General features: G+C 43.8%; 1 protein-coding gene across 2 annotated transcripts in view; it reads right to left on the bottom strand.

Annotated features, from left to right (window-relative positions):
* PRKCQ (protein kinase C theta) overlaps positions 1-18,514 on the bottom strand; it is a 152,690-nt gene that overhangs the window by 22,761 nt on the left and 111,415 nt on the right. For both annotated transcript variants that reach the window (XM_005214141.4, NM_001192077.3), the window contains 2 exons: positions 5,497-5,588; positions 3,357-3,419 (listed from right to left, as the gene is read on the bottom strand). In XM_005214141.4, coding sequence (XP_005214198.1) covers positions 3,357-3,419; positions 5,497-5,588 — 155 coding nt within the window. The remainder of the gene's footprint in view (positions 1-3,356; positions 3,420-5,496; positions 5,589-18,514) is intronic.

Here is an 18,514-nt window from a genome sequence, read left to right as displayed (position 1 = left end):
GATGGATGCTGCTAGCAGCTGAACCCAGAACTGACGTCTTACATCAGGACCAGCATGCTAACCTCTGGCACCAACGCCTCATGGACAGTCGGTCTGACCAGAGGCGTGGATGCTCCCATGGTACAGGAATGTGTATCTCACATTCATATCAGTATCGGTTCTGTTTCTCCCATCCTAACTCAAATGCCATCACGCTCTCATTAATGAGGACTACACACTTCAGATATGTCTGTCTTCTCCTTAGGCAGGCCTTTGGCTTTGTTCCTTCGTTGTAATTAAATCCACTTTCATTGTGATGTGTTGCCTGTATTTAAACTTGAGGGAAATGTCAAGTTAGAGTCTAGTGAAAAAGAAAACTTTTTTCTCCCACCCATAATCACAAACCTCTCACATTCTGCCTTGGACCCTAGGCTGAGCATGTCTGTCTGAGAGTCTCCCTCGGGCACTCTTCCTTAGAATCTTATTCCCTTGGACTTTCTAAGAGTTTGCTGTTCGTGTCTTTTCATGTCCTTATATTTTATCTTCAAAAAAAACCCCAAACCCCAAACAAACTACAAACCCAGAAAGGGACTTCCTCAGGTGTCCAGAGGCTGGACTTCTATAGCTTCATTATCCACCACGATGCTTAACAGAGGCTGTGTGTTCAGCGGGTACTCCGTCCAAGTTACCAGGTGTAGTGGGTTTAAGGTACCCCACACCCCACCAACGATGTTTCTATCCTAACCCCCAGGACCTTATGAATGAGATCTTATAGAGAGAGTATTTGCAGATGTAGTCAAGTGAAGGATCTTGAAATGATATCATCTTCGATTATCTGTTGTTGCTCAGTCGCTTAGTCGTGTCTGACTCTTTGTGATGCCATGAACTGTAGCCTACCAGGCTCCTCTGTCAGTGGGATTTTCCATGCAAGAATACTAGAGTGGGTAGAATACTAGAAGGGTAGATTCCCTTCTCCAGGGAATCTTCCTGACCCAGGGATAGAACCCATGTCTCCGCATTGGCAGGAGACCAGTGAGCCACCAGGGAAGCCCTGGTTTATCTGCTGCTGCTGCTGCTGCTAAGTTGCTTCAGTCATGTCCGACTCTGTGCGACCCCATAGATGGCAGCCCACCAGGCTCCCCCCTCCCTGGGATTCTCCAGACAAGAACACTGGAGTGGGTTGCCATTTCCTTCTCCAATGTATGAAAGTGAAAAGTGAAAGTGAAGTCGCTCAGGCATGTCCGACTCTTCTCGACCCCATGGACTGCAGCCCACCAGGCTCCTCCATCCATGGGATTTTCCAGGCAAGAGTACTGGAGTTGGGTGCCATGAGTGGTCCCTAAATCCAATGTCACGTGTCCATGTGAGAGGCATACAGGGAAGAGACACAGGGAGAGGCGAAGGCTGAGGGACGATGGGAGGGACACCCCAAGCCCAGGAACCCCTGGGGCCACCAGAAACTGGGAAAGGCCAGAAGGACCCTCCCCAAGAGCTCGCAGAGGAAGTGTGGCCCTGTGGACACCTTGATTCTGGACCTCGGGACTCCACGGGTGGGAGGGGATAAACTCCGTTGGCTGAAGTCATCAAATTTGTGCTAAATCTTATGGCAACCCTTTGAAACTAATCATCAGTGGACAGAAAAAGGAAACTAACAATCTCCTTGTGAATTCAGGGGCCTAATGAGTGTCAGTGAGTAAGGTTACAAGGCACCTTGTAGGCTGAAAATTTTCTGAAGGCCAATCTCAGTGGCCATGTACCTGCTGGGTGACGTCCCTCGGTTCAGATTATTCAGTGACTTCCCAGGATCTCCTACAATCCTATGATTACACTGCTAAGTAAAGGTAGTGTTCCTTCTTAGAGGTGCATAAGGCACTTCAGAAAACATGATTTCCCAAACAATTTATGATATTAAAGACACTTATGGACCCTCATTGTCTTTTTGTCCTGAGTGTCAGTAATTTACAAGAGATGAAGAGATAGAATGTGGAGAAGCAGCCTGCACTGGGGCATGTGAGGTTTGGTGGCACAAGGTCCCTTTCAGCTCTAAGATCTCTCTTCTCTTTGATCTTCCTAGTTTTTCCTCCCTCTTTTCCTATCCGTCCATCCCACACTATCTAGAGGGCCTCAATACTTTGGGGATACTGCAGGCATTTCATATAGAAGGAGAAAAACAAACCATGGAATCTGATCAGGGTTTTCACCATCCTGGTGATCAGATCTCAATTTCCTGAAGATTAAAGAATCACATCAGGTTTTTAACCTATCGTTTTGTAGACAGACCCCCACCCAATACAAAAGTATATCCAAAGGGTGTCAGAGAGACTGCTTAAGAAAAATGAGTGTGGAAACCTCCCCCGAGTCATCTGGTTCGGCAGGTCTAAACAGGGTGCCCACACTTGGCTGCACCCTCTGGAAGTAGAGAGGTCTCCCCAGGTGGAGCTTCAGTCTACTCTGTAAGCACTGGTACGGACCATCCTGGATGGAATGCTTCTGGAGCACATTATACACAATTTGCTGTCTCCAGCAATTTGTGCAGAGCGTCACTTGGCCTTTCCTAATGACTCAGGGTCCTTCCCGAGCAATGGTCACAGAAAAGCAGGTGACCCCCATTCTCCTGGGCCGTGAGCTTGTCCTGCCTTCCCCCTTTATGCCGGGTCCTCAGCTGTCTCTTCTCACTGTGGCCCCTGTGCAGGCCTCCAGCTGCTCAGCTGGCATCCTGTCTAGCTCCTTTCTTTTATAAAAAAATTATCCCCCCCTCTCATCTGCAGTGAGTTGGAAACTAGGTAACTAAGCCTTTGAAGATTTGTATGTTAAATGAGTTCACGTGTGCCTTGAGAAATGGACACTGAAGTACATTAGCTTTTATCCAAGAAGGCTGTGAGATGATGATGTACAGTAAGCTCTGGATGGATATCCGCTCAAGAAAGAGGGGACACGTGGCGTCCTGGGTACGGTGACGAGGTGTAGGCATGTAGGTTTTCACAGGCGTGCTTGAGTGTTCAAGGAAGGACTTCCCTCCGCCCTCACCCAGCAGGACACTCAATATGCAGATACAGCCAAGAAGGAAAAGGAGACAGAAAACAATAGTAAGACGTCAGAGAGAAAGTAACGGGAGGAAATGAGACAAAGGGAGGCAAGAGGGAGAAGAAAAGGAAAGAACGGACAGAATGAGGTCACAGCCCCTCGGCTTTGAGATGGGAACTTCCTCCTTGGTTGGTAAATCAGTATCCGAGATCACTCTGGGCGGGAAGCCTGGGTGTGGAACTTTGCGCCACAAAAGCTCACTGACCACTGCCCGTCACCTGAGCACGATGATTAAACCTCCCGGGGCAGGGAATCCCGATATCCCAGGGCTTGTTCCAAAAGAGCCAGCTTACCTGTAGACAATTCCTTTGGAATGAAGGAACTGCAGACCGAGGATGATTTCGGCAGCGTAGAACCTGAGCGAAGGAAAATCGAGGTTCCACGTGAAATGTTTAGTGGGAAAAAGTTCCTCTTTAGACAGAGTGACTGTGTGGTGTTCTGCTAAATGTACATGCAGAATTTTGTTTAACCCTAACAAAAGGAAGACGGCATCCATTCTATACGCCCAGCTTCAGCCCTGAGAGAATGAAACAGAGTTGGTATCTAGTGCTGCTTCTTATACTGTGAACTAGAATGCTTGAATTATCATTTTGGCGGGTTCTGAGAACATACAAAGACACTAAGTGTAATAATAATGTAATAATTTTCCCTTTTATTTTAAAATCTACCTGGACCCCAGATTCCACATGGACCTGACTTGCTCACATGTAAAAGATGCAGTTGGAGAGGAGGAATACATACCTCCTCTCCAGTGATCTCGCAGGTTCAGTTCTAGACCACTGCAGTAAAGCAGGTCTTTTTTTTTGGGGGGGGGGGTGGTTTTCCTGTGCATACAAAAGTTACATTGAGACTATACCAGTCTATGAGGTATGCAATAGTCTACAAAATGCACATGCCTTGATTAAAAATACTTGCTGTGAAGTATACTTCAATAAAAATAAATGAAAAATACAGCTAAAAGATGCTAACCATCATCTAACAATGTAGAGTTGCCACAAACCTGCATTTATTGAAAAAAAAAAAAAAAAAAGGCTATCTGCAAAGCATGATAAAATGAAGTGCAGTAAAAGGAGATAGGCCTGTGTTAGGAGGTGATCCTGTGCTCTCCACCTTCAAAGATGAGTGACTCAAAGGAGGTGAGTTTAACCATCACTAGTTGGATTAGATAAAAGGGAGAACTTCCCGCAAGTGTGGTCCACTGGATCTTGGAGAGGAATGCAGGAATCGCTTCCTGGGAGGCAGTGAGGAAAGACAGACAGCGTGTATCTGTGATGCCTCCCACACTTAACAGACCTGGAGGGGACCGGGAGAACCCTTTATAGCAGATTGTAGCAGTGCCCAAAGATTTCTGTGCTGCAGAAATCCCATAAAATTATCCCATGACGGGTCCTGGAGACAACGAGATCAGCGGCGAGCTACCCACTGGATGTGACAAGACAGACGTTTCAGCCGCAGTTTCTGCAGAAGCTGCTGCAAGGCTCCGTCTTTCAATGCAGCTTGACATGAACCACTCTGAGTGTTTGTTAGGAGTGAGTGAGAGATTCTTGAGCATACAGCGAAGAAGGCTAGTGTGTACCCACACTTTTAGGTGGGCCCAGGGGCACAGTTTTTGAAGGTCTCGGGGGTTTGATGACTCAGGAAAGAGGGCCCGAGGGAGGCAGGATGCAGAGGGTTCTGTGAGCTCTGCTCCAGTCCACCCAGTAAACCCACCTTGCTTGATTTTGCCTGCATCCAGGGTGCGTGTGTGCGTTCAGTTGCTCAGTGGTGTCTGACTCTGTGTGACCTCGTGGATGGTAGCCCACCAGGCTCCCCTGTCCTTGGTATTTTCCAGGCAAGAAAACTGGAGTGGGTTGCCATTTCCTACTCCAGGGGATCTTTCTGGCCTAGGGATCAAACCTGAGTCCCTTGCATCTCCTGCACTGGCAGGTGGATTCATCACTACTAGAGCCACCTGGGAAGCCAGCACCTAGGGTGACTTGACGCCAAAGAAGGTGGAGATTTATTCTTGAGAGAAGGCAAATGTCTCTTCCTGTTCCCCAGTTCTCCTGCCCCCAGAGCTGAATGCTTGATGCTTTACTCTGAGCTTCCCTTGAAAGGCCCCTGTGGACATCCCCCCTGTGACCCCTCTTCCATTTAACTTCCATTCAAGGGGCAAATCTTGTTTCTAGGTTCAGAAAACTTAGAAGGCTGATGAATTGGGGTGGTTCCTTAAACATACTTGATCTCGAGGCAGAAAAATGAAATAAAACTAACTGAACGGAAGCTTTGGGAGCTGGGAAAACAGGGGCTTCATTGGATGTGTTTCTGGGGTCACCTCGCCCTGGAGTTTAGGTCCACTGAGTAAAGCATGTGGGAAAAAGCAAGGTGCGGGCACAGTGGACCCCAGTCCCCGAGCAGACAAGGGGGACCCCCAACCCTACAAAGGGCTCTTACGTGGCCCTGCAGAGGTCGAACTTGTGGCAGCTCTGGATGTGGTACATTAAGTCTCCTCCGTTGAGATACTCCATCACAAAAAAGAGGTTCTCCTGCAGAAAGACATGACAGTCCCACTGTGAGCTTCTTTAAGACAAGCACTATTCTTTTATTGGGGTATAGCTGCTTTACAATAACGTGTTTCACATGGTTTCTGCTGTAGAACGTGAATCAGCTGCATGTATACCTATATCCCCTCCCCCTGGGACCTACCCACATCCCATCCCTCTAGGTCAACACCGAGCACCAAGCTGAGCTCCCTGTACCATACAGCAGCTTCCCACTATCTATTCTACACATTGCAGTGTATACATATCAGACCCAATCTCCCAATTCATCCCAACCTCCTCTTCCTCCCTTGTGTCCGTATGTTCATTCCCTACCTCTGTGTCTCTGTTTCTGCCTTGCAAAGAGGTTCATCAGTACTATTTTTCTAGATTCTACATATATGCATTCATATACGATACTTGTTTTTCTCTTTCTGGCTTACTTTTCAAAGGAATGAGTTTCATTATTTCAGAGGAACCAATTCTGTCTTGAAATCGCTTACAAAAAGGCTGGCAAGATAATTTAGTTGATCTGCAGCATTTCTGAACCCCAACAAGTCTGGGAAGTTGGGGGTGGTGGTGAGTGTGATGTTGGATGCCTGAATGTGCTGATGCAGTGGAGCAGACAGAGCACATGAGGGAGGGGCCATCTGGACTTGCCCACCTGACCGTGGGATGGTCTCGGGCTCTTCAATGCGTGCTGACTGCCTACCTACTCAAGCTGACAAGCGTGTAGGATGGTAAAAGTGGGGCTTCCCTGGTGGCTCGGATGGTAAAGAATCTGCCTGCCAATGCAGGAGACATGGGCTCCATCCCTGACTCGGGAAGCTCCCCTAGAGGAGGAAATGGCAACCCACACCAGTACTCTTGTCTGGGAAATCCCATGGACAGAGGAGCCTTTTTGGCTACAGTCCATGGGGTCGCAAAGAGCCGGACACAACTTAGCAAATGAATGCGCACGCATGAGCACCCTGATTTTGAGAGTCCTCATGAACCACAGAATTAGTAATCTATTCATGTGGAGATGGCTGGCATGTCTGCACATAAATCTGCACCTGTGAACCTGACCCGGGTGATTTTTTAATTTTTTAAACACAATTAACTACCATGACGCCCTCAAGAAGGTCACAAAATAGAGGAGAGAGGGCTTCCTCCAGTTTAAGTCATCTACTGTTTATGCCAATGGAACTCGGCCTGGGGGCAAATACCTCCGTGCTCCGAGTCCTGACTGCCTTAACATTTAAGTCAATGCCACCATGAGAAGCAGAATGGGTTAGTTAGGACAGAGTGGGCTGGCACGATTCTGAGCTTGAGAAGAGTGCAGGTGAATCACTTTTCGATTGGCCTTTGTATTTTGTTTCTGAATCGTGTCTTTTGTTCTCTTATAAAGAACTCAAGCAGGCCTGCTCAGAGTGTATTATTTCTGATTTCAGAAAGAGTCCAAACAAAGAATTAGAATTCAGTAACCTCTAGGATTTGCCCCCGAGTCCGAGCATTCGGCGAGTCTTTCCTTTTGCCTACTTAGCTGGCAAAACCATACCATTTTGTCAAGTAGCTCCACGAAGACGTGAATTTTACAAGAGGAAGGTTGCCTTAGGATGCTCCCTCCAGCAGGGGTGTGGCTGAGGTTCTTATTCATGACACAAGAAAACACTGAGCATCTTTCCATCCGATCAGTGAAGTCAGTTTTATTTTTTATTTAAAATCTTTTTTTTGGCTGGGATGCACAGCTTGTGGGATTTCAGTTCCCTAACCGGGAACTGAATCTGGGCCGTCAGCAGTGAGAATGCAGAGTTCTAACCGCTGGCCTGTCAGGAAGTCCCTGAAGTCAGTTCTCACTGGGGTTTGCCAGTACCCTGATTATGGGCACTAAAAGAAGCGATACAGTGAAGAACCTCTGGCTGACAAGAAAGCATTTGATACACCATTCAATGATGTTTATCTCTCAGCTCCCCAGTTTGCAAATACATCTCTGGAATACATGCTGTTCTGCGTCTGGCCCACAAAAGCAAGAAAGTCAGAGTTAGTTTCTGCTTTGCTGTGGTTCTCTGACAATTGAAGGCAATAATTACTGCTGATATGCTGGCAAAGACTGAAGGCAGGAGGAGAAGGGGACAACGGAGGATGAGATGGTTGGATGGCATCACTGACTCAATGGACAGTGAGACTGAGCAAGCTCTGGGAGATGGTGAGGGACAGGGAAGCCTGGCGTGCTGCAGTCCATGGGGTCACAAAGAGTGGGGCATGACTGAGCGACTGAACAGCAACATGCTGTGAACAGGCTCAGGGGTAAAGAATCCTCCTGCAGTGCATTTCTTGTAGAGTCATTTATTTTTTAAACTTTTTATTGGAGTATAGCTGATTTACCATGCTGTAAAGCAACAATGTTAGTTTCTACTGTATAGCAAAGTGTAAAGTCAGTTAAATACTGAGTACTTTCAAAACTTCAGAACAGCAAAGGAGTCTGTGTGTTTGTGTGCAAAGTACTGTATTTTCCAGAGCATCTACAAAGATCTTTCCCCACTTGGCTGATGGGATGTATTTTGTTCTCCTGTCTTTTGGGTTGACTAAAAAAGTTCATTCAAGTTGACCCGGAAAATGTTATGGAAAAACCCAAATGAATTTTTTGCCCAACACAATACTCATGAAAATATGAGAGACCGATTTAGGGGGCCTCTAACATCTAAATTCTTTTGTATTCATCTTCTTTGTGAAATATTTATATAAAATTTAGCTGTAAAGGCACTTTATACTAGCAGAAAGGAGGAAGGCTGGTCACAGCTATATACAGGAATAGAAGTACTTAGACACTTCACTAATCTAAGAATTGGGGAAAAAATCATTTTTCACGTGAGAGGTATGTATTCATCTCAGTGGTTTTCAAAGCCAAATCCTTGAAATCATTAAGGTCTAAATTTAACCTAGGTATTGCACTTGAATCTCTACCTTGGTGGATCCCACCCTTGTTACTTACTCTGTTGATGCCCTGAGTATGGACGAGAGTGAGAGTGGAGGCAAGTCCCCTTCAGAGGGCTGACTACCTCTGCAAGATTTACATTTTTACTTCTACTTAATGTCCGCCCAAAAGCAAAGTTTTGGTTTGGAATTACAGACTGAGCAAGTTGCTTCCTGGACATCCGCATCTCTGGGGTGGGGAGGAAGAGCATGGAGCTGGGGTCAGGGCTGCCCACACCAGGAGCTCACAGAACCAGTGAGTGACCCAGCCTAGGGTGGAGCTCGCATCACTGAGGCACACGGGCTCAGCACCTTGGCAGGGCGCACCCAGAGCCCCTGTTGCTGCACGCGCACGCCCGCGTCAGTGTGGTCAGGAGAACACTCAGTGTCTTAGGTATGCTTGTAATTTAGAAGACTGGAGTCGAACTTAATTTATTCCTTAGTTGTTTACCGAGCCATAAGCTAAAACATCCTAGGAAACAGGTTTATTTCCTTTTTTCAAAAAGAATAAGCCATCAAAGAAACCCAAAGATAATCATGTGTACTTCTGACACCTAAATGTTGAGTGGGTATGTGTGTGAAGGAGGCAGGGCTCCCTGCAGGCTGGCAGACTCATTCATTACATATGGCCTGTTTATATTTCTACTGTAAGTTCTAATTAGTAAAGCTCACTGCCTTCCATAGATTCACTAAAACGTATCAGAAATAAAGTGCCCAAGTTTCTAGAGGCTTGTACGTGCACCAGAACTTGGGCTCAGTTGGTATTTTCTGGCTTAATTGTCCCACAGGGTCATCTTGTAGTAACTAACAAACTCTCTCCTTCTGTAACATGTGCTAGCAGGGATTCAGTTCATGAATTTTAAAATTGTTTTCCCTGATATGACTGGGTCTCCACTAAGAGGACATAGTGTAGTGAGGCTGACGGACTTTGCTCCCAAACTGCTGCCCTGCTTGACAGCTGTGTGACCTCTGGTGTCTTTGTGCCCCTGCAGGGGTGACCTCAATTTTCTTGTTTGTAAAATGGGGATGATAATAGTGTCTACTTTAGAAGGTTGCTATGAAGAATAAATGATCTAAAATACATATCATGCCTCAGTTCAGTTCAGTCACTCAGTCATGCCCGACTCTTTGCGACCCCATGAATCGCAGCACGCCAGGCCTCCCTGTCCATCACCAACTCCCGGAGTTCACCCAGACTCACATCCATCGAGTCCCTGATGCCATCCAGCCATCTCATCCTCTGTTGTCCCCTTCTCCTCCTGCCCCCAATCCCTCCCAGCATCAGAGTCTTTTCCAATGAGTCAACTCTTCGCATCAAGGGGCCAAAGTACTGGAGTTTCAGCCTCAGCATCAGTCCTTCCAAAGAACACCCAGGACTGATCTCCTTCAGAATGGACTGGTTGGATCTCCTTGCAGTCCAAGGGACTCTCAAGAGTCTTCTCCAACACCACAGTTCAAAAGCATCAATTCTTCGGCGCTCAGCTTTCTTCACAGTCCAACTCTCACATCCATACATGACCACTGGAAAAACCATAGCCTTGACTAGATGGAACTTTGTTGGCAAAGTAACATCTCTGCTTTTCAATATGCTATCTAGGTTGGTCATAACTTTCCTTCCAAGGAGTAAGCGTCTTTTAATTTCATGGCTGCAGTCACCATCTGCAGTGATTTTGGAGCCCAAAAAAATAAAGTCTGACACTGTTTCCACTGTTTCCCCATCTAGAAATGATTTAAAATATGTAACATGCCTAGAACATGGAGTCGCATACAGTAAATGCTTTATAAACATCAGCTGTTATTTATGACTATAATTATTATACATAATATACATGCATGTTGAGAAATATACATTCACAAGCACAGAAGGGTTCCTGGAACCGAATGAATTTTAACATAAAAGACAAGTTTTAAGGAATACGGCTTTGATATGAAAATGATCTACTCTGCTGAAGATTTTAAAGTTATCTTCCCCCCTTCATTAGCAACGAGAAACTAATACTGAAAAAAGATGAATACTCAAAAATCCTACCTCTGGGTACCTTTGAATGATATAGCTAGAAATGACTCTCTTCTTTAATGCTTTTGTGTATTCTCCACTTTTTAAAGTATATTTTGGTGTAATTACTTTTATAACTAGGGAAAACACTAATGAAATTTCCTTAAGAATTTATAAGTGAGTGAGTTTTCCATCACCTGATGTTTCTATAGTGTAGATTCTCTGTATTTACCATGGGGGTTTGCTATTTGATATGGACATCTCGATTCAGTGTTTGATGTAAAGATGCTATCTTTTTTAGCTCAACTAAATTGAAACTGGCAGGCTTAGCATTATGAAGACAGCATGATCAGGTAGCACCTGATACTCCCTGATAAAATCTGAGTCATCTGATAAAAGACCTCTTACATCATTTTAATAAAAATAATACAAATTTTAGAAAAGATTTTAAAAAAGAATCGGTAACAGAAAGATTTAAAAGGGAAAGCCTCTTTAGTGTAAAAGTTTACATTGACAAATGTGAAAGATGATTAAATGTAAGATTAAAGTGACAGATTTAACAAAATCAGTGGTGTAATTGTCATAGGACTGTGTTTGCATGTCAGTGTCCTTTGGAGGAATTACAAGACCCAGGGCTGTCAACACACCAGGACTTACAACATAAGCTTATTCTTTAAAAGACATTTTGTGAATGAACATTCTAGAATTGGTAAAGGGGAAATGTAAACTTATCCTAATATGATCTGGCTTCTACCTGATTTCTCCTTAGAAGGATTACATTTGTTTTCCATAGGACAATGAAAATAAAGAACATGGGAAATTATTCAGTCACGATGACTAGCGAGTCAAGTACTGAACTAATAAGGGAACAGTTGCCAAATGTGCATAATTATCAGCAAAGTGAGAACTTTTTAGCATTAGAGATTTTATGATTTTATCAAACTTGTAATAATTGTGAGATTACACGGAGAACGTGGCAAATATCATGCAAATAAGGTCAGGAATATAGATTCCCTTTCCAGAAAAAATAAAAGGAGGAAAAGAATAATTACAGTCATTTTTTCAGGTTTTTTTCTTCTCCCAAGGGCTAGTGAGTTAATGTAGTAAACTTTATATGAGAAGATTTGCATGTTTGAAACAATAAAATTAGAATTCAAATATTTATTTAAAATGTCCAAGTATAAGGACTTTTTTGGCAGTCCAGTGGTTAAGACCTTGTGCTTCTAATGCAAGGGGCACAGGTTCAATCCCTGGTCAGGGAACTAAGATTCCACATGCCCCACAGGGTGGCCAAAAAGAAAAAATCCAAGTATCCCAGTATGCTTTTCAGAGAATCATATGTTTTGAAGCATATGTAATAAGTGCTGTAACATCCAAGATGATAGTATAACAACATGGAAACTGGAGAACAGACTTCAGCTCAACCTTGGGGTATGCCCTAGTACAGCCAGCGGCAAATGTGGGATGGTGCACCCTGAAGAATGAAGGGCAGCTGGTCCGAGTCTAAAAGGAAATTCTCCAGATCAATATTTAGCCCTGTGCCACAAAGAACTCCATACATAGTTACCTTTATTATGTGTATTATTGTTATTTTGTTAGAACAAATGAAACATGTTCTATATTCCTACGTGTTCTCTCTCTCTCTCTCTCTATATAGAGAGAAAAATATATATAGAAATATACCTTCATAATGACCAAGAAGGTATGTGATGACTTTAGAATTCTTGCAAATCTCGTGCCAGTTAAGTGGCCACATGCGGAAAGCACGCTACCCACTCCAACCCCTAGCCTCCACAACAGGGAGTTGCACACGTTTCCAGCTAAAAAAATAAAACATGCTTCTCTATATCAAGGGAAAGTACTGTTTACATGGAGAAATGGAAAGATGCATAGGAACGCAGTTACAGAAAGGCAAACCACAGGAACAAAACCACCTTTCCAGGTTTTATCAGCTGAGAAGCCTGAGGAGGTGAAAGATAAAGGCAATTAAGTAGGATTCGGTGAATCTGAAAGATATTTATGGGGGAGATCCTCTTTAAGCCTTCAAAGGAGGCGGAGTGGATTTGCAGACAAGAGGTTCTTTCCAGATGTGCTTGAAGGAGTTGCAAAAGGCTGGTGTTTTGTGGGAAGCTGGTGTCTGGGGCTTTGGGAGAATAGCTGATGCAGGAACAATGACACCCGTGAGCCTTGAGGAAACGCTACACAAATCACATCAAGGTGAGAAAATACCTGTGAGCTTAAGAGCAGGCTGTGGAAAGGGCTTGGCATTTTCGACTCAGCAGGCAACACCTGCAGGCAGAGTTCCTGCATATTTGTGCATTAATTACCTATTACCATTAGCCTCTTGGGAGAGGGTGGGACCGGAGGCTAGAGTTTTGAGTACAATAGAAATTTACTATACACCCACTAAACTATTCTCTTTTTTTTTTTTGTAAATTGTGAATCAACCATCTGCTGAATCAGTTTAGTTGCATAGAAAGGGCATCTGAAACACGTCAGAGTGAAGGGCAATTTCTGAAATAACAGTTTTCAAGCATTCATAGTATCAAAAACTGGCAGAGTCCTGTAAAGAAAAGAGACATATGCTATGTAACACAGGAGTGCAGCCTGGTGTTCTGTGATGACCTAGAGGGGTGGGAGGGGGGAGGGCAGAGAGAATCCAGAGGGAGGTGATATATCTGTATAATCATGGCTGAACTGCATTATCGTATGGCAGGACCCAACACATTATTGAAAAGCAATTTTCCTCCAAATAAAGAATAAATAAAAAACATTAACTACTTTATGAAATAAAAAAAGGACTTACCTATGAAATGGGGACAGCACAAAAAGTTAATTCTCATCTTAGTTCATGGATAAGTGTTTTTGAGGATGCGGCTTATGTGGTTTTCTTTTCCTTGCTCAAACTGTGATCATTGTCAGGACTCCTAACTCAACCAGAGCGTTTATGGATTAAAGTGTTTTTGCAAGCTTTAGACAAGGGAGTTTCTGAATGAAATGCTTGCCATTAAAAACCTTCCAGCAGTCTTACTGGATTTTACCTTCAAACTACGGGAATTTTCACAGTTTGACTTTTTTTTTTTTTTAAACTACCATGCTGAAGGAGTTTTTCTTCTATTTCAGATAATACCTTGCAGTTCATATGGCACTTTTTTCCACAAAGGATTCAAACTTCTCTGCAAATGCTATATATTCTTTAATGCTATTCCTTGGAGGCTAAAAGGGGAGAATCGAGGTTACAAAGAAACGTTAGGTGACTTGTTGAAAGTCACGGGAAGCGTCAGGCATCAACTCTTCCTCTGAACTCATGAGCAGAGGAGTGACTGTGGCAAGGCCGGCCTGCGTGTTCTATATGAAGGGAAAGTGAAACTCAGTTTTCTGTTTCATAAAAGAGACATTGCAAGGTAATATTGACAGAGAAGAGTCATCTGGTTCAGACAGGGTGTGTGGAAGTCGAGGGTGGTGGTGTAAGCACATGAATTAACAGCAGCATTCTCACTCCTTATGTCAAATTGAGGACTCTGCATTTGGACGCCTGCAAAACAGCTGGGCGTTCACTCACATTCAGCCTGAAGAAGGGGAGGGTCCTGGAGATGTGATCTGTGATCTAGGTCTTGTAGGTGCGACATCGTAAAGCTACTGAAACTACTGTGTTGGCTAAAAAGCGTGTTTGGGTTTCGTCTTAAGATTTTACAGAAAAATTGGAATGCGCATTATGGCCAACCCAACACTTGAAATCAGATGGGCCTTTCAGGATTCAAAGGAGACACAGATGAATGTAGACCACAGTTTACTTTTCATTTCTAAGGAACGATTATTTCCTTAAAAACAAAACAAACCCCAAGTGTTAGATCCTGTGGAGTCCCATACCAAGGTCACAGGTCCAGAGCCTGGAACCAAGATCATCTCTGGAATTGACTGAGCCCCACAGTTAACTGTTGCCATGAGCTCCTAAACTGGCAGCTCCCTAACCCTATATTAGGTAAAAATGCCCACCCTAACCGATCACCAAATGCCACCCTTCCAGCAGGAACTGTCTTTGTCTTGAGGCTATAAAAATTGGCTACTAACCCATGAAAGCATCGGCGCTCCCTTGAGCCAGCCTGCTCTACTTGCTGCGCCCTCATTATCTCTGCTCTTTGTTCTTAACAAACTCACTCCTTTCACAATTACTCTGTGTCTGGAAGTGTTTTTTTTATTTTTTAAAAAATTTGTAATTGAAGGATAACTGTTTTACAGTATTGCATTGGTTTCTACCAAACACCAACATGAATCAGCCATAGGTTTACCCATGTCCCTTCCCACTTGAATATCCCTTCCACCTCCCTCCCCACCCCTCTAGGTTGTTACAGAGTCCCTGTTTGAGTTCCTAGGTCAAAGAGCAAATTCCCATTGGCTATCTATTTTGCATATTGTTATGTCTGTTTCCGTGTTATACCTCCCACCCTCTCCTTCTCCCCTGCAGCCGTATCCATAAGTCTGTTCTCAATGCCTTTGTCTCCATTTGCTGCTCTGCAAATAGGTTAATCAGTACCATCTTTCTAAATTCCATATATATGCATTAGCATACAATCAGTGTTTTTCTCGTTCTGACTTACTTCACTCAGTATAATAGGCTCTAGGTTACTCTGTGTTGTGGAAATTTTTTTCCAACCCATGCTTGTACCACAACAGAGGCATCTTTTCCCTTTTTTTTTTTTTATAGAGACAATAGTCCCCACATGGAGTCACCTGTGCTAAGCCCACATCACCAGCTGAGACTTAACACCTAACCTATTTGCAGTTCCAACCTTCCCCAGAGATGCAGTCTTAACTGGTCAATCTGGAATTTTCTGGTCAGTGCGAGTGAGGTAAGCTGCCTAATATAAACCCTCTCCTCCCCTAAGGGAAGGTGGTCTTGCCTGAAGCAATCTGCCTTTTCCTAGTCCCTCCCCAATTTCTGCCTATAAAGCCTTCCAGGCTCCTCAGAGCTCCTTTTTATTTGCTAATTGAGATGCTGCCCAATTCAGGAATCACTGAATAAAGCCAATTAGAGTCCTAAATATACTCAGCTCAATTTTGTGTTTTAACAGGTTTGGTGACGGTGACAGGATCTGAAGGAAACTTCTGGCAGCTTTGAGGAGAACAAGAAACACAGGTAGGAAACCACTGACTTCTCTCTCCCACCGTTACAAATGCTGCGGGTGAGTTCCCTCGGTTTTGAGCTCTGCTCTTTGCGTTGAGCTCCTGATGACATTTAATTGGCTTTCCAGTCCCCTGTTTGCTTGGAGCCCCTAGTTCCATGCTGGGACCTGCTGGCGGTGTAGGCTGGAGCTCCCCATGTGCTTGGAACCCCCTGCAGACTCCATGCCGGGAGCTTGTGGTGGCAGCTGTGGTTCTCCGTTTGTGGGGTTTGCTGGTTTGGTCCTTCCCCCAGTCCCAGGTTCCATGCTGGGAACTGTTGGTGGTATATGAGGTCTTTGTCTTGGCCAGGATGCAATGACAGCTCTTGGTTATTCCTGGTGTGTTAAGGTGTACATTTGTTTGTCTTATGTAAATAAAGGCTACTGTTGATGGGAATTTCAGACACAAGAAAAGCCACAAAATTGGTGGGCATGGATTGAGCACTCAAAAGCTGCTAGAAGGCTCACCACCTCACCCAGAGACTCCTGGGTTAGGACAGGATAGTTATGGAATGGCTTAGAGTGACACTGAGTCACCTGCCCACCTCAAAACATCCACGCAATGGGGTATGTGCATTGTATAAAAACCACACAAGCCCCACAGCACACCCTGCTTATTCACCTGTCTCTGAGAGACCCAAAAGGCTTAGCCAGAAAAAGATGGGACCTTTCAATTCTAAAAGAGTTAAGTGTGCCACCTGCTTATTGCGTCAGTCTGGGGGCCAAAATATGGCTGGACAGAAAAGTGGCTGAGCTACCTTTGTGGCTGAGGGTCCTACCAGGCCTCAGGGAAATGACCACAGCCATTATGGGGGAAGTTAGTTGAGATTATTTAAAAAGTACACTTGAAAATAAGACCTTCCAAATCAAACACACAGAATGGGGATACCTGTTTTAACACATTATCAACTGGGTTTTTATTTTTTTTTGCGGAAACTAACGCCTGTGGCTGGCAATTCATTATGTAAGTGAATATTGAACTACCTGCATTTGAGTAAATATCAACAACTTTTTATTTTGGACTTAATGTATTTATTTGAAATTTTGTACATGTCTTACTAAAGCATTCTAATGTTTCATGAGAATGTGACAGGCAGAATGTAGCGGACACTGCCGTGCAGGGGACAGAACATCTGTTACAAATACATTTTCCCCTGGAAAGGCAGACTGCTGGACGCATTTTTCTGGGGTGGGGGGTTCTTGTGGGTATTATTTCCTCTTGAATATGTTCTTTTATTTCACCTGACAGTTGACAAAGTGGATTTTTGCGTGTGTGTGTATGGGGGGGGGGGGATGCTCTTTAGAAATAAGAAACTTCCCAATGCATTATTTTTGAAAATGTTGGTAATAAATTTGTGTTTATAATATACGTGAGGTTGGAACCAAAACCTAATGGAGCCAGATGTGAATGATAATGACAATTATGTTGTATAATGAACCTCCGATCAGCTTCAAGCTCTTAACAACTCTGCACAGCGATGTTAACTGTATCATGATCTAAAAACATATTGATAAGTCTCTGGTCAATAATATTCAGGTAGCAAAAGATGGACTAATATGTCTCCTGTTAATGATGTGTTAGCTGGCATGCAGAAGCCTTCAAAAGGCTTCAAGATGTCAAAGGGGTGTCATTAAAAATTTGTTGCAACAGGCTAATGAAATACTAAAGACACAGGAGGTGCGTAAAACAGACTGTAAGATAGACATTACCTAACCTTAACTGCTCCCTTCTGTCCCCCTTTATCTGGACACTCATTCTAGTAATCTGATCCAAATTGTCTTTCTACTCTGAAGAGAACACAAGATCATAAACAAAAGTCCACCAAGTCAGTGGACTTGCAGACAGCCCCATGTCTACCCTCAATGGAAGACCTCCATAAAGGCCCCTCCCAGGATTGTCGAGACTGAGGGATTTTCTGGTAAATTGCTACATTATTCCCTTAAGCAGCTAAGGCTAACTCAAATTTAAATTAATGAGAAACAATGACCCAGTTTTGGTAGATTCCAGAGACACACTCTCTACTGTACACCCCACTTCAAGCCTGCATATGGGATCCCAGGAAAACTGGCAGAAGGCAGCTCAGGAGAGAACTCTTCCCTGAATTGGCTCTCCTGGATCTTTATCAATCCATGAGAAAGGAAAAGACAGTAACTTTTATATCCACTTTGGGGACACCTCTTAAGTACAAGGGATGGTTCTATACTGCAAGAAATATTTGCTGTTTGCCCCGACTAAAAACTGGTGAGATATTTCCAAGGATTTTTTTAAAAACTAGCTCAGTGATAAGAAGTTGGTCAGAAATTGGCAGTTGATACTGACAGCATCACAGAAATTTTTTTCTTTTAGGCCTCTTCCCTTAAGCCAAAATAAATCTGTGTACACCCCAGAGGGAAATAAAAACCTATCGCCTTTGTGAAAAGATTTACTAAAACATTTCAAAAGCAAACAGCTCTAACTCCAGAACATAGAAATTTTTTGATATCCATTTTAGTTAGAAATCTTCTCCATGATATACAAGGAAAAAATGAATTAAGGATAATCTAGTTGGGATGGGATAGATCAATGTAAGCTGTCATTTAAGCTGCAACCCAATTCTTTGTGGAATTAAGAGCTACTGTCATGATCTTACAAAATGTGGAAAACTAGAAATTCAGCTCTAGAAGCAGTTCAGAATTCAACTATCCCTTCCACCAAGGCCACAGCCACCCCTATTTATCTCAAAAGCCCTGTATGTATTAATCGTATAGAAATTCTGGCCTTAGGAAACCAAAGTCCTTCTTGGAGGAACCTGCATTCTATTCCCATGCCTTTGAGATGT

This window comes from Bos taurus, chromosome 13, assembly GCF_002263795.3.
Source record: "Bos taurus isolate L1 Dominette 01449 registration number 42190680 breed Hereford chromosome 13, ARS-UCD2.0, whole genome shotgun sequence".
Taxonomy (NCBI): Eukaryota; Metazoa; Chordata; class Mammalia; order Artiodactyla; family Bovidae; genus Bos; species Bos taurus.
This window is presented reverse-complemented; position numbering and strand designations above follow the sequence as displayed.